The following is a 17,583-nucleotide window of genomic DNA, read 5'->3' on the forward strand; positions in this document are numbered from 1 at the left end:
CCTGATACAAAATACAATGAAAAGACAAGATATCACTGTCTGGCTGTTATGCTTTTAACTTGTTCTCTAAAAGTTTAATCATACCCACATTTTTTCCAGTAAATGCTTGCCATTCTATTTCATGACAAGGTACTTTTCTCCACACCTTTCACAACACATTCAAACAAACCCTGACCGATTCCAAATCAAGTAGTTCCTCTGTGATGATGAAATTTTCGTCAATTCCAAGGACAAAGATAAGTAACTTCGCAGTGTCTTGGCTATCAGTGCTCTTATCCAGTGCCAAAGAAAACCAAACAAAATTTTTACTCAGTGTTCAGCTGTTCTGTTAGTTCGTCACTAATTTAGTCCCTCTTGATAATGAAATGGTTTCGAATTTGCGTCTTGCGTCAGAGCACAGGTCGCTTGCGCAATCTACCAAGCATCAGAAGATGCCTTGTTTTTAGCGAGGTTGTATGCTATCATGAAACTTGCTTCTGTAACACTGTCCTGAAGTGTCGATTGCTTCATAAATATGGTCTGTTGCTTCTTCAGTTTCGTAACACACACTGCAGCTGTATTCTTTCGTTCTTCCTCAGACCTTTCCATACCAAACGTGCCATGTTTTGTTTGGTGGTGTGTTTTAATAGGCGGATACGGGGCTAATTTTCTGTGGTACAAAGGAAGCGAGTCTCGGTTCAAGTTAGCCTTGGCACTAGCAGTTTACCATGACCAGTTTAAGAAAATTTTAGACTTAGAATTTTTTTTTTTTTTTTGCTGAATGCTTCCGGAGACCACAGAAAATTGACCACCCCTGATATATTACATTATTACATATTCAGTTCATATCCACTAGAATTTCTAGAGTTACAATTGCGAATATTACTACTTAAAAGTTTCTGCAAAGACACACATAGATATGCATACACACACACACACACATACATACATATATATATATATATATATATATATATATATATATATATATATATATATATATATATATATATATATATATATATATATACGACAGACTTCTTTCAGTTTCCTACCAAATCCACTCGCAAAACTCTAGTCGGCCCGAGGCGATAGTAGAAGACACTCGCCCAGTGAAACTGAACTCGAAACCATGTGGTTAGGCAACAAGCTCCTTGCCTCACAGCTACGCCTGTATATGTACACACACACACACACACACACACAGGCATACACACACATACACACGCACACACTCATACACACATGTATGACTTTATTGTTTCCTCCCAGAGGCTGTAGTCACGCACTGAGAGTCACCATTGGCTTGATTTTTGTCTTTTTCATTTCATTTCATTTACACGGCCCTCATTTGTTTTGTTTTTGTTGTTTTGACGTAATGCTGATTCGTATGCTACCTCAAATAAAAATTTGTCTGTTTTTAATGAATCCATATCTAAGCCCTATATTGAAAAGCTGTTCCACCTTAATATTTAAGATATTATAGTAATGGATCTTTACTCTATACGGAGAGGTTGGGACCTTTGTTATTTTGGTACTACTTTATTACTATGTAGTAATGTCCATTACTACTTTATTACTATGTAGTGATGTCCATTCCAGATCCTCCTGGATTTTCCATATATACATTCTGCATATCTATCTACTGTTTGTTCTAGGGAGTCTCAATGCTTTTGGCCTCACCCAGTTGCACTTAGGCAATTTTTTTCGTATAATAGCGCTAGATTACATTAAGGTCTGCTGTTAGTTTCTTGCTAAGGGTGACCAGAATTAGGAACAGTAATCCAGATGACTGAGAACAAATGTCTTCTACAGAATCAACATGGTTTTCTTTATCTTGCTTTGAATGATATTAGAATCCGACCAGCCACTCGTCGTCACAATGTTATTAATATTCACGTGAAATGAGACTTCACTATTCATGTGGACTTTCGGATTACACACTGGTTGCAACTCCAGGATTATAAGTCGCCTTATTTCCGTATATTCTGATTGCTATTTGTTTGTGTGCTGATAGTGAAGCACTTAAAGATTTTCAGCATTGAACTACATTTTATTTTCTTCAGCCCACTTGTATATTGCATGCTAATCTAACAGTTGTATGTTAGCATCAAGATTCTTCACTTTTTGTGATATTTTGGATTGTCAGATGGATGACTGATGACTGAGCGCCACCACAAACAGTAGTGTCCCCAGTTCAGCTCTCTGGAGAACTCCACTTAGAATTGATGTCTCTTGGAAGTAACACATTTGGCTGAAATGACTTAATTCTTACCTTTTAAAAAGTATGCATGGAAGTGAGAAGATGAGAGTATGTGTTAGTGTGAGGCAAAAGAGGAGGCAAGTAGAAGGCTAATCAAAACTCTACACAATTTTCCGTTTAAAAAAGACAGACTTGAACACACATGTTCATGCACACACTGGCTTATGAAAACACATTCACACTCACTCACACACACACACACACACACACACACACACACACACACGTATTCTTACACATATTCCTCTTCTCTTAACCACTCCCACTTTCCTTGCTAACTCACACACACTTACAAAGACATACAGAAGCACACGCACGGGCCTGCACCTACACTTTCTTCCATTTCCTTTAATTCTTACTGCTTTTTTCCTATACTCTTCCATCTAAAGAAATTTCCATTTCCGCCTTGTGTGCCTCTATGTGCTTTTACCATACTCGTCTACGCCACGCACTCCAACTCAACTCTCTTCGGTAGATTTTTCCCGATTTTCTTCCTTACAGAATTTACCACTTATTTTAATACTCAGGATTTGCTATCAGCTGTATAATTTAATTTTTTTCTTTTTTCTATCTTTCGTTACAAACGTTTATACCCATACACGTACTCACACATCTCTCTCTCTCTCTCTCTCTCTCTCTCTCTCTCTCTATCAGTTCCTCACCATACTATGAACATTCTTGCCTCCCCGGACTTTGCATGAGTTGTATAACCTCACCAGTTCATCAATGTTGTATTGTGTTGCTTTTGAATTTCTTCTCTCGCATAACTTGTATTCTTTCATATGAATGTAATTTTATGATTTATTTTTCTCCAACTTTTCTTTTACTTCTCTTGCTTCTTTTCTTTCCAGTTCTCCTACATTTCCTATATTTTGTACTTGTTCAGTTTTCCTTTTTTTCTCCCTTCCTTACACCTTACACTTCAACTTGTTCATGTTCTGGATTACACCCCTTTCTTCCTCCACATGCCCCTGGTTCTCTTCTCTCGTAGGACATAAAACACAAAAAAAGATTTTTCTTTAATTGTTTTATTGTAATTATTCTTTCTCAATTTTATCTCTCGTTCTTCTCTCCCCACCTTTTCCCTCACATTCGTTCCCTTGTTCATGCCTTCCTTCCATGTAATAGCGTCTCACACCAACAGCATTTCTCTTGCCTTCATTTACACCTCTCTCTCAACCCCGCTCCACCTCTTCATTTCTATGCTCCACCCCCCACACAATAAGATAACATACCAACACCTCAAAACCTTACTAACCTACGCCACTATACCTCCACTTTTGTACACCTATGCACACAGAAATCCCTCAATTCACACACATTACTCCCTCCGTTTACCCATTTCAAAACAACACAGGTACACTCCTATACCTACACACACACTCGCCTTTTATCACCTACCCACAGATCCACATTTCCGCGTGACTCCTATCCACTCATCCGTTTATTCACTTTTTTCTTTCTTTTCTTCTTAATCACATTTCACTTTCTCACCCCCTACGCTTTTCTTTTGATGGATGATTAACGTTCGAAATGATACGTAACTTTCCCTTCCTTCTTTTAAATGTCAAATAATAGTTTCTAAAACTTTCTCTTTCCTGTGTTTCAATTCTTTTCATTTTGTCTTTCTTCAACACATTCTTTTTGTAACAATGGCTCTGACTAAGGTGTCATTTATTTTCTTAGGCCCTACAATTTACCTTAATTGATCAATAGACCAATTGAGTAAACCTATCTATAATGACTACTGGAAACTGCTTTGTTATAATAAAGGAATTACATGTAATGAACATTATTTTAACTTGTATCTTTCATACACACACACACACACACACACACACACACACACACACACACACACACACACACACACACACATATATATATATATATATATATATATATATATATATGTATTTATACTGATTATATGTATATACATATATATACATACATATATATATATATATATGTATTTATACTGATTATATGTATATACATATATATACATACATATATATATATATATATATATATATATATATATATATATACATACATATACATACATATATATATATATATATATATATATATATATATATATATATATATATATATATATATATATATATATATATATATATAAATCAAAATAAGCAACAAGGATATCCAGAGGTAATACAGTACGATCGTTTCATGCAACTCCATTTAATTGAACAATGTAATTATTACAACAATTTAAAATGCAGAGCAATCCTCAGCTGCACAAAGACATAGAATTTAATTAAATTAGAACAGATAGACACATTATTATAACTATACCTAAAATCTCCAAGGAGTTAAAGAGAAAGACAAAGAACATTTTGCTTCAGCTACACCATAGAAGCTAATAAATAAACTACCAAGAAGTCTCTACCTGCCACTGATTTTATTTGTTTTTTTTTAGTTCTAATGTATAGACTAGCTCATCAAACCTTATATATCTAAAGCTTAAGAGAATATAGGGCATTATCTGTTAGGGGTAGGGGTGATAGAGTAGACAGAAATCATGGTTGATGAAGTCATAAAATCCTGAGGTTTGGTGACAACTAAGGGGGGTGTCTCCCACTAGCAGACCATTGATAATGAAACAGGGGAAGTCTTATCATGTAGTACTATAGTTAAATGTTTTAAAACAATGTTGCTGTATTGTGTACAGATACAGTTTATGGCTATTCATAGGGTTATTAATAAGAATATATCAACAAAAGGATAGACATTTATGGATATTTTTGGGGCATATAGCAAACTTTTACCACAATAGAGGGAGGAAAAGAAAAAATATTCAGAAATAGTTTATCATACTTTCTCTATAAATCTTCTCTATTGGTGTTAATAAGCTAAATATACTTTACCATAGCATTAGTAATTAAGCAACTTTATTGCTATGGTATCCTGCCCTAGTTGATTATTTTATTTCATTTCTTTATATTTAGCCTTTATTTATTCATAGATTAATTAAGCAAATCTTTGTATCTCTAATATTTCATACTTAGCGTATATAAAACTATACTGATATATTTACCACATATATAAAAAAAACTCCTTAGAATATAATTTTATTAATATATAATTAGAATGCTCTTTTATCTCAGTACTCCTTTATTAATATCAGTATATTCCCATTAATCAATATTCATAGATACCATATGAAGAGTTAGTTATTAAGTGTGAAATAATATATATAAATATTAAATATTCAACTATTTCTGAATATTTTTTCTTTTCCTCCCTCTATTGTGGTAAAAGTTTGCTATATGCCCAAAAAATATCCATAAATTTCTATTCTTTTGTTAATATATTCTTATTGATAACCCTATTAATAGCCATGTACACAATACAGCAACATTGTTTTAAAACATTTAACTATAGTACTACATGATAAGACTTCCCCTGTTTCATTATCAATGGTTTGCTAGTGGAAGACACTCCCCCCCCTTAGTTGTCACCAAACCTCAGGATTTTATGACTTCATCAACCATGATTTCTGTCTGCTCTATCACCCTAACCCTAACAGATAATGCCCTTTATTCTCTTAAGCTTTAGATATACAAGGTTTGATGAGCTAGTCTATAAATTAGAACTAAAAAAACAAATAAAATCAGTGGCAGGTAGAGTCTTCTTGGTAGTTTATTTATTAGCTTCTATGGTGTAGCTGAAGCAAAATGTTCTTTGTCTTTCTCTTTAACTCCTTGGAGATTTTAGGTATAGTTATAATAATGTGTCTATCTGTTCTAATTTAATTAAATTCTATGTCTTTGTGCAGCTGAGGATTGCTCTGCTTTTTAAATTGATGTAGTAATTACATTGTTCAATTAAATGGAGTTGCATGAAACGATCGTACTGCATTACCTCTGGATATTCTTGTTGCTTATTTTGATTTTAATCACCTTATTTTGAAATTGTATGGATAATACCGTGCTAAATTCTGGTGCCTAAACTTAAGTACCATATTCACCTGAATCTAAATTTTTGCTGAACTCATCTACCAAACCCTATATATATATATACATATATATATATATATATATATATATATATATATATATATATATATATATATATTCATATATAAACACACATGTATGTATATATATGTATACACACACAATTCCATGCATGACGGTAAGAATAAATGTATTTCAAAGTACCATTATGAGCTAATTTAATTTCCAGGCCTGCTCAAAGACTTGCACAATGTTATCTAAACGCCAGATGCTCCATTGATAATATCAAACCTAATTTAGTTTTATGCGGTAAGAATATCGTTTCTTTCTTTGTCTTTCTCTCTCTCTCCGTATTTTTTTTATTAATTCTTTAATCTTTCGTAATTCCCTTGTTAATTCAGTTTAGTATTGTCCTAGTAATGATAGATACTACTTTACAGAAATCAAACATTATCGGATGAAGTTATTAAGTCCTTGTTTCTGGCTGGGCTTAAGTTCATCGAATACGATATCAATATCAATATTTCAGTTCATTTGCAGTGATTTCGATTCTCTTTTTTATGTTCAAACATTTTCGGAAGATTATATAATTTATCTAGTTTTTTAGGTAAATTTCATCAATGTGCACGTGACAGAAAATATTCTTACTTTATATTGCTAATTACCTAATTACTGCCTTGTTTATTTGACACAAGGTATTTATAAACTGGTACCTGCATCATACTGACATATCAGTGTTTTAAGTTCTAGGGTGAAATCTGAAAATTGTCCTGAAAACGTTAAATACCTAAATGACAGTATACAGTATTTATAAGCAATATTAATGTGAATTAAATTAAATTATAAATAGAAATTATTCAGAAATATATATAAAGGGAAAAGTATTTTAGCAAAACAACCTCAATATGTATATGTATTGAATATCCGTTCATATTCTGTTGTAGCTTGTGAAGAAGTATGCAGAACTGAGATCTCGGCCATTGTTTCAGTAGCAAATGCCTCTATTGATATACTGTGCAAGTAAGTGATGATAAATTATTGGAAAGAATTTCCGTCCAATCCGTTCTTTGCAGCATCTTGGGTACCTTACAAATGTTTATCAATGATCTTGCTTCAGTTTTTCAGGTACTTGCTTCGAATTTTGTGATTCTGATTCTAAGTTAAATGTCTAGAGTCTACCATTTCCTTGCTTCTGCATTGATTAATCACCATTTTTCTTATGTGATGCAGTATGCTAAATTTTGTACAGGAGTACTATAGTCTTTTGAATTAACACAAGTATATCACTGGTACTTAATTTTATATCACCCCCGATAAATGTTAAATTCAAACCTTTCGATGTTTGGAGAGTAGAACAAATCTAACCAACGTAAGTCTGGTGCTTTACTTTCGGTTATATTAAGCCACGGCCCATCATGAATTAAATGAAAAGCTTATTAATTGAATAAAAAAACGTGATATGGTCTACTCAACTATTTAATTTTCTTTTAAATTTGCAGTAATTATCGCAAGTATGGCAACTGTCTGAAAAGGTATGGTTGCACAAAACGAGACTTGAGCTTGGCGAATATCAAGAGACTGGATGAATGTAAGTATTACATGGTGTAAATAAACAAATACATACATATAACAGAAGAACAATGTAGAACAATTCAAGGATTAACTTGAATTGCAGGCAAATACGTTTCGTGTTTTACAATCTGTTTAGCACAACACATTGTTGGATGAGTGGAAAGAGGTTAACTACATTAAATGTCTGTGCATATTCATATTTTACATTAATATTTTACAAGTATAACTGTTTGGCTGAGAAGTTCACATTGAAACCTCGGATCCATGAACATTTACTTTAAGCCCAGTCTGACCAATGCCTTGAAAATGAATTTGCTTGGCAAAAAATGCGTAGAAGCCCGTCCTATATGTGTGTGTCTCTCCATGCGTGTCTTTATATTTGTACTTATACCATTTAACAAACACTGTTCGCTCTTTTACGCACCCGTAACTTAGCAGTCGGCAAAAGAGTCAATAAAGTAAGAAATAAATTAGTACTGTAGTCGATTTGTTTAACCAAACCCTTCATGATGGAGCTCCCGTATGGTCGTAGTCCAATAACGGAAAGAAGTATAGGAAGAAAAGAATAAAATACAGCTTGTACTGTGGAACAGTCCTTTTATAATCTCTCGAATGAACTAATGGAAAATTTAAGATATCGGTTGGTACAAGATCAACTTCAATGACAGGCATTGTGGTGTAATAATTCAGGGTAACAGAGAAGGTGGCAAGCAACACTGAAGGGTGTACTAAATAAAGTATATCAGTACCGATAAGCGAGATGGAAATATAGAGTACTGGAATGGGTTAAACATTGACGATGCTTGGTGTCACTGATGACATATATATATATATATATATATATATATATATATATATATATATATATATATAAATACAGGGTTCGGCAGAAAGCTTGCCCGGATTTCAAAGGTTAATAAAAAACAAACACATGAAGATACAAGAAAAGTCTTTGTGTTTCCACAACAAAATGTACGCTGCTCTGCAACCTAGGTGGGTACTACCTTAAGCAGAAAAAAAAGAGACATTTAATGAACTTTTACCGGTGAGTGTGTTAAATTTTAAGGCACAATAAGAAAATGACTCTCCCCAGACACAACAGTATATATATATATATAGTTTTAGGGAAAATAACCAATTTTCAAGAACTCATCGATGAAAATCCACTATCACATATAGAAAAATTAATAATTAAAACCACAATAAATGAGTATAATATAAAGTAAAGTAAATATCATAAGATAAATATAATAAAAAGATTACACGTGTTTCATAACCAATTTTCAAATAGAAAAGAAATTTAAATCGATTAAAATCAATTGAAATTATCGAAAATAAATTCTATTCAAAAATATAGCTACTCGTCAGATCGTAAGTAGAACTATAATTAGATATATATCTCAACCAACAATAAGTACCAAATGAATTAATATGAAATACTTATTATATAAAGCTAGAAAAATTATTTTAAAAATATCATAATATCAAAATAATAACCATTCACTAATCATCCCTTCATCCATTAAAATAACATGTATATTATATACAAAAAACATCTTACATAAATTATCATTGTTTTAAATTATCATTGTTTTAAATACAAGTTGAACGAAGTTTAAGTTTAAAATAATAATGAAGATAAAATTAGTACATATTTAACCGGTGTAATAGTTAAAGCTATACTATTTAAAGCTAAAGACGTTTATTTAATTATAATTAAAGATCAATTGAATAATAGAAAAATACAAGATTATTTATTTCTACAAACGTAATAATAAAAAATATGAATGAAAAAAAAAAAAATTATGAATGGAAAAATTATGAATGAAAAAATTAGGAAAGAAAAAATTATTAAGAATAAAAGAATAAACTTTATATATAAATACAAAGTTTTGATTTAAAAAAAAAACTTTAACGATATTATAAACTATAAAGATTAATAATTAATCAAATATTATTAATCAAAAATAATCGAAAATATATCAACACTATTCAAATCGAAGTTCTAATGTTATGTTGAAATGAAACTATAACTTCTAAATAATTTAGTGTTAAATAAGTTATCTAATAAAAATAATCTATAAAGAACGAAATGAATAGTATAAAAACAAGAATACATATTATTTTCAAATAGTAGAAAATTTTTAGCAAAGTGAAAACAGTACTTATCCAAATTTTTCCATAATTCAAACTGAAAACTAAGACGTTATCTAATAGCTATAGCGTTTTAAGCAAGAGTTCGCGCGAAAATACTACGTTAAAATAGAGAATAGAATACGAAAGCATGAATGAAATAATAATACTTAAATAAATGAATGAAAAATTTAAAATTTATATAACTAACAACATAAAAAGAACAAAAAAACTATAGTTATCTTATAAAACATATTAATAAATATTAAATTCTAATATATAATAAATAAATAATAATACTAATAGTCGTAAATTAAATAATATTATGAAATAAACTAAAATACTACTATTGATTTAGTCTAATCAAAATCGTAGTGTCATTGTAATATAAAACCTTAAACTTAGTAAAATATTAACCTACCAATTAAAACAAAATATAGCTACTAGAATAATTAAATAGATACCCCAACACACACCCTAATACATACATACATATATATATATACATACATATATATACATATATATATATATATATATATACATATATACATATATATATACATATACATATATATATATATATATACTTACATACATATACAAATATACATACTTATATATAAAAAACATATAAACATATATACATACGAATATACAAAACAATATACATATATACACACAACATACACACATATATACACATAAACACTAATAAAAGCATATACATAAATAAAAACATACATACACATATATACATAAATACACACATATATATAAATACATATAATACATATAGACCAAAACATACACACTACCATATATATATATATACATAAATATATATCTACACATACACACATGTACCTACCAAAACATACATATAAAAACAAATACACTCATACAGACATATAATAAATAAATAATAATATATATAAGTACACACTCACCCTCCCATGCTCTCAAATATACATATTATATAGATACACATATACAGACACATATACATACATATAAAATACACATATATACACAGAAAAAACATGCATATACATATACATATATACATATACATATATACATATATATATACATATATATATACACATACACATAAAAATATATATATACACTTATATATATACCTACTAATTTATATAGACAAATTACACACACTCACATATATACTTATACCCATATATATACATATATATACACATTTACATAAGTACATACATAAATATACATATACATATACACAAAAATACTCATAACTATATATATAAAAAAATATACAAAATATACACACAAATAAAAATTCACTCAAATAAATATATAAATAAGGAATATTCTAAAACAAAACTACACTCACGCACTCACTCACACGCACAATATATATAAATATACATCTATACTCACAAATATATATCTTTATACATACATGTAAATACAAATATACACTCAATATACACAAACATATATATTAAAAAAAAAATTTTTTAATAAAAAAAAACACATATATATATACACTTAAACCTATATAAATACATACGTAAACATATATACATACACCTAAAATATACAAACGTACTAACGCATATAGACTAAAACACACACACTCATATATATATACATATACATGCATATACACATACCCATATAAACAAAATAAATAAAAAATCATTAGCTAAAGTTTTTATATAAATAAAGTAGTTTATGTCTACATTTTATTTTTCGTCCATCAAAAGAATTAAGTAAATTATTATCCTTATGAAATAATATCTCTTTAAATTCATTATTACATAAATTACAAAAGCTGTTACCTATATGATAGGATTTAGCTTTACAAACTATCTCCCATTTTAAAATATAGTTAATATTTTTAGCTTTAAGTTCCCAAATATATTTACTGAGGCCAGTAGAATTAATTAAATTTCTATTCTTAAATGAGTGCATATGTTGAGCTACTCTTAATTTAATTTTATTAGAAGTCGAACCTATATAAATCTTATTTAAATTATAACCATTATGTTTATTTTCATTCAATAATTTCACTATACATTTATATACTACATCTTTCAAATTACATTTATTATTAAAATTACATTTAGTTTTATCTAAACATGTACAATTAATTATATCCTGGTCAACATTATTACTATTAAAATTAATATTAGAATAATTATTAAATTTAAATTTGTAGTACTTATTTAACTTAAATTTATTAAAAGAAGAGATAATATTAGCAACATTATTAGTAGTGGAATAACCTACACCAAAATTATTTTTAGAAAAAATATGATATTTTTTATTATCTCTAAGGAATAAATCAATAACTTTAAAAACTTCATTAATAATGTTAGTTTTAACTTGAACACCGTATGGAATAATTAACCAGAGTTTGTTATAGATATTATTGAATTTATTATTAGTATTATTAAATTTATTATTATCATTAAAAAAATTAAAATAATATTTAAAATTGTTTCCATTAAAATTAAGTTTATGTTTAGGTAATTTATTATAATACCAATTTTTCTTATTATTCTTATTATGACCTAAGAAGACATTATCATGAGTATAAAAGTTACGTTTATTAAAAAGGTCATTATTATTATAATTATTATTACTACAATTATAAAAATATTTCGGATTATTAAAAAAATTTATATTATTAGTATTAGTATATCCCGCTTCTTGCAGGGCTTTATTATAATAAGGTGCATGTTTTTCAAAAATCTCTATATTAGAAGATAGTAAAGATATTCTCTTACCTATAGTAAATGTTAAGGATTTTTTAATTGAGGGTGGGTGATTGCTTTTAGCATGAATGTATTTAATATTTTCATTAATCTTATGGTAAGGTTGGGTATTACCAGTAGATAAATTAAAATTAGCATCTAAATAATTAACGTTATAATACTCATTATAAATAGTAATCTTTAAACCATTACTTTTAAAAAAACTATATATTCTCTTCTTATATAATTCTAGTTGTCTATTAGTGCAATTTTTAGTAAGTAATAAAAGGTCATCCCTATTATAAACCACCCTCCAATTTTAAGTTTTCAAGTTCAAGTTCAGATAATAAATATATACCTACTAAATCAGTTACCTGTGCTGAATCAGGCGCCCCCATTGGTATATCAAAATAATCTCTGGTAACTTTTCTAGCCCACAATTTATTATCATATTTAATCAATGATTTCCTAGCCATTTTAACTACTTTTACTTCATCGTTAGTCATACCTACTTTCTTCATAGCAAAAATTAGGGCCTTATTTAGTACAATTTCATTTATAGAAGAATAATAATTGTCAATATCAATTTGAATAAATTTATACCTATATTTATCATTAATACTATTAAACCAATTTAAAGTATCTACTGTGGAATTCCATAATTTAAGATAATTAATTCCATTTAATTTGTTAATATATTTATCTAAAATTATTTTACTTAATTTACCTAGATCTGACTTACAAGGACAAATAAGCCTAACTTTAGGGTCAGAATAAAAATTACCACCACCACCACATTGTACTCAGGATTATTCAGATATTCAAGACAGACATGAAAGTCGTCATTCATTTCGACGTCTCTTCGGTATTTTCATTAGAGTGAAACAGGGGTGCGTGTTCTCTCCCATTTTGTTTGGTATCGTCATTGCTGTCATGTTGAAGAACGACTAAAGATGTTTATCTCCACACAAGATACATACAGCAAACTATTTAGTCTGTCTCCTCGACTGAAGGCGAAAACCAAAGTTTGTAATGTTCTCATCAGGGACATGCTATTTCCAGTTGGTGCGGAACTGGCTACACTCTTGAAACTACACCACCTCATGAATAGCTTCACAAGGGCATGTCAGGACTTGACCATCAGTCTTAATAAGAGAAACGTGCTGGGCCAAGATATTGAACACTCCTATCATCAACATTAACAATTGTAAAATAGAAGCACTTCGCAAGTGTACAAGCCTTGGCTCCACCATTACGGATAAACTTTCACCGGAGACTGAGATAAACAAGCGTATTGGAAGATTTGCCTCAACACTAGCTAGAGTCATTACGAAACTCTGAGAGAACAGTAAGCTAACTGGACACACCAAGTTTGCAGTTTTCTTAGTACACTACTCTATCGAAATGAGGCCTGCACTATCTACTCCAGATAAGAGTGGTATCTCAATGCATTCCATCTTTGCAGTCTAAGCTGAATTCTGAACATCAACTGGACTGTCTGAGACATCAACTACAAGGTTCTGACTCAAGTATATATATTTCATCTCTTCATCCAACTGCAACAACGACGCATCCGTTGCATATCAGATAAAAGGATTCCAAAAGAATTGGTATGTGGTGAACTGACCTCCGTCAAGCGAATACAATGACGATCCCATGTTTGTCTCAAAATTATTTGCAAGACTCTTTACATGAACGTTGAAAAATGGGAGACATTGCTGATGCTCCTGATGACTAGAGTTTAAAAAGACGAAAGGAGGGACTAAAGATTGCTGAGGCAGAAAATGCAGCACTAACGAAAATATAAGTGGACATCGCCTTAAAGTGTAGTCACTAAGATCGGGTCTGCCGCTCATTTGTTGGTTTATACATTCACAACAATTATAGTTCCGCCAACAAGACCAAAACTCGATTTTCTGGTGCAACCCATGATCTCGCGAAATTAATGGATATTTCTTCCTATGTGTATACAGGGTGCGATGGATAAATTGTCACCATTTATATTTTTAATTTCGCACATACACATTGCTTTGATTTTGTTGACTACATAGTATTGTATGGTCAGTTGGGTCCCGTCTATGAGACAAACAGCACCCCGACGCAATTCACTCTGGCAGAAATTTGGAAACAACATGTTGTACTGCCTGACACGCACCAGAAGCTCCAATACGAACAGATGGTGAACACACAGAACAACCGTTGGCTTGCCGGGTCCTCAAAACATGTACCAAGAGTGATAAAAATCAAACATCCAGTCAACATCATGGTGTTTGGTTTGATCACCAGTGATGGCAACGTTAGGCCTCCATTCATCTTCCCACACAACCTCAGACTCAACACAGAGGCCTACATCAAGTGCCTGGAAGAGATAGAGCTGCCCTGGGTCAAGAGAGTGGCTGCTGGAAGACCTTGTATCTGGCAACAGGATTCTCACCATGCCACACAAGCAGGAGAACCCAGTCATGGCTGTCAGACAATTTCTGCGAACACATCACCCCTAACATCTGGTCACCTAACTCCCCAGACTGCAACCCCCTTGATTATGTGTGGGGCTCAGTTGATCGAGAGACCAACAAAACTCCTTGTAAAACCAAGGATGAACTGAAGGCAAGGATTATGACAGTATTCATCAACTTAAACAATAAGACCGTCCAGACTGTGTGGGTGAAATTTACGTGTAGTTTCAACTTCTTGTAACGGTGTTGGAACGTGAAAAGTGTCATATACCCAATCCATCGGTATTTCTACTCTTGTTGGTTTCTTTTCCATGACGCTTTCCTTAAGTTGATTTCTATGTCTCCTTTCTATTCCATTTCTGCTTCTTACATCATTCTTCCTAATTATGTTACAATTTCTCCTTCTTCTCAGTACTGCTTGCCATTTTTGTTCATTCTTACATATACCTTATTCTAAAGAATTTTGGCATGTTTTTATTAGCACGTATTTTTTTCTTCACTGGTAACAGTTTATCGAATACTGGCTTCACCTTTCTGGCAAACATTAATTCTGCTGGTGAAATTCCTTCTGGCGCACTTGGGTTTGGAGTACTCTGTATTGCCTTAAGTATTGTTGGATCATGACCTCGTCCGTGGTTTCCTTATTAGCTTCTTTTAAAGCTCTACTAAAAGTGTCCACGAAACGTTCGGCCCTTCCATTCGATCTAGGGTGGTATGGTGCTATAGTTTTATGTTCTAACGTAAACATCTCACAGAATCTTTTAAACTCACAGAATACAAACTGTGTTCCGTTATCAGAGACATTTATATCCGGTACACCAAATCTTATGAACAGCTCGTGTAAGAAATTTATTACCGTATATGAGGTTCATCGTTTACATCTCGCGACCTCAGGCCATTTTGTGTAGCTGTCCACTACTATTAAGTAATAATATCCATTAACCGGGCCTGCTAAATCGATGTGCAATCGGGACCATGATATTTTCACTTCCGGCCAAGGTTCACATTTTGTAGTCGATGATTTCGCTGCTAGCGCACATCCTCTGCAGCCTTTTACTAGACTTTCAATTTCCTTGTCGATGATTAGCCAGTATCCGAAACTTCACATCACCGTTTTCATTCTAGATTTTCCTGGGTGTCCGACATAGAACTCTTTTAATATTCTCTTGTGTAATGTTTGTGGTATGACCACCCTATGGGGGTAAATTAGTACACCATCACATATAGAGTACGCACTCACATATTAGCTGTTCTTTGCATCAGACCTTTCTTTATTTCCTTCTGTCGACCAGTTTTCTTTTTGTCTAATTTAATAAATTTGTTTTTTCTCACATTTCTTTGTATTTCTTCCAAAGTTACTGGTAGTTCACGCACAATGTTCCACATCACTATTTTTTTGTTTCAGTTCATCAACCTCGTTCGATCATTTGACTGTAAAGGGTTACGCTATTGCACAATGCGCTTATGGATGTATCCCATAAATTAAATTTCTTCATACATTCGGTGCCATATAAGTTCATGGATTTTTCAACACAAACATTCACTTTTTTTATTCGACCTTTGAACATTATATTACGAATGCGTTTGCCCGTGAAATATAATTTTCTTCCCGTAACACCGTGCGCTATTTTGTTTAAACTACACAATTTTGGCTTACCCATTCGTTCCCATGTTTTCTCATTTATGATTGTGATATCACTTCCCGTGTCTAATTGCAATATAACACTAGTGTTTTCAATTCTCACATTCATGAATTTTCTGTTTGTTGCAGTCACAACTTTTCCCGCTGACAAACTATTTATTTTTTCTTGTTTGCTCCATTTTCTTATCATTCTAGTTTTGCAGTGCGGTTTTATATGTCCTGTAAACCCGCAGCGAAAACACTTTGCTTTTTTACACGGACAATCTTTTTTCAGGCGCATCCTACCACATGCCATACATGGGTCTACACTCCGATATTTTTTCTGATTTTCCTGCAACATTTTACTTGTCTTCTGACTTTTTTGCACTAGTCTCATGTGGAAACACTCTTTCCGTTGAATTTCTTCCGTATCATGCCTGAATTTTAATATCCTGTTACACTCTTCCGACAGTTTCTGCAATGTCAATTCCTGGTTCATTTCCAGTTTTGATAGAATTTTCGTTCGGATTTCTGCATCCCTTTTATCTGTCAATCCTTGTACAAAAATCAAACAGTTGAAAGAATCTGGAGTAAGCATATCTAGCCTAAATTTCTCATATTCTTTGTTGACTCTGCCTGTGAAAGTAATGATGTCTTTATCTTCACTCTTCTCAATGTTTAAACACTTCCAACTAGTATTAAACAGTGAGCTCTTTCCACTAAACATTTTGCACAAAATGTCAACTGTGTCGGTGAAATTTATGTCACTTTTTTGGCAATATGAAGTTACTATACTTCTCATGCTCTGTTGTCGCTAGTTTTTTTTTAA

At 31.3% G+C, this 17,583-nt stretch overlaps 1 protein-coding gene across 1 annotated transcript in view; it reads left to right on the plus strand.

The window, feature by feature from the left end:
- LOC106879637 (uncharacterized) overlaps positions 1–17,583 on the plus strand; it is a 209,198-nt gene that overhangs the window by 189,520 nt on the left and 2,095 nt on the right. Inside the window, exons 9-11 of the mRNA XM_089361587.1 lie at positions 6,461–6,540; positions 7,176–7,251; positions 7,731–7,819. Of these exons, the coding sequence (XP_089217713.1) occupies positions 6,461–6,540; positions 7,176–7,251; positions 7,731–7,819 (245 nt within the window). The remainder of the gene's footprint in view (positions 1–6,460; positions 6,541–7,175; positions 7,252–7,730; positions 7,820–17,583) is intronic.

Source organism: Octopus bimaculoides, chromosome 13 (assembly GCF_046866305.1).
Source record: "Octopus bimaculoides isolate indiv1 chromosome 13, ASM4686630v1, whole genome shotgun sequence".
In the NCBI taxonomy this organism is placed as follows: Eukaryota; Metazoa; Mollusca; class Cephalopoda; order Octopoda; family Octopodidae; genus Octopus; species Octopus bimaculoides.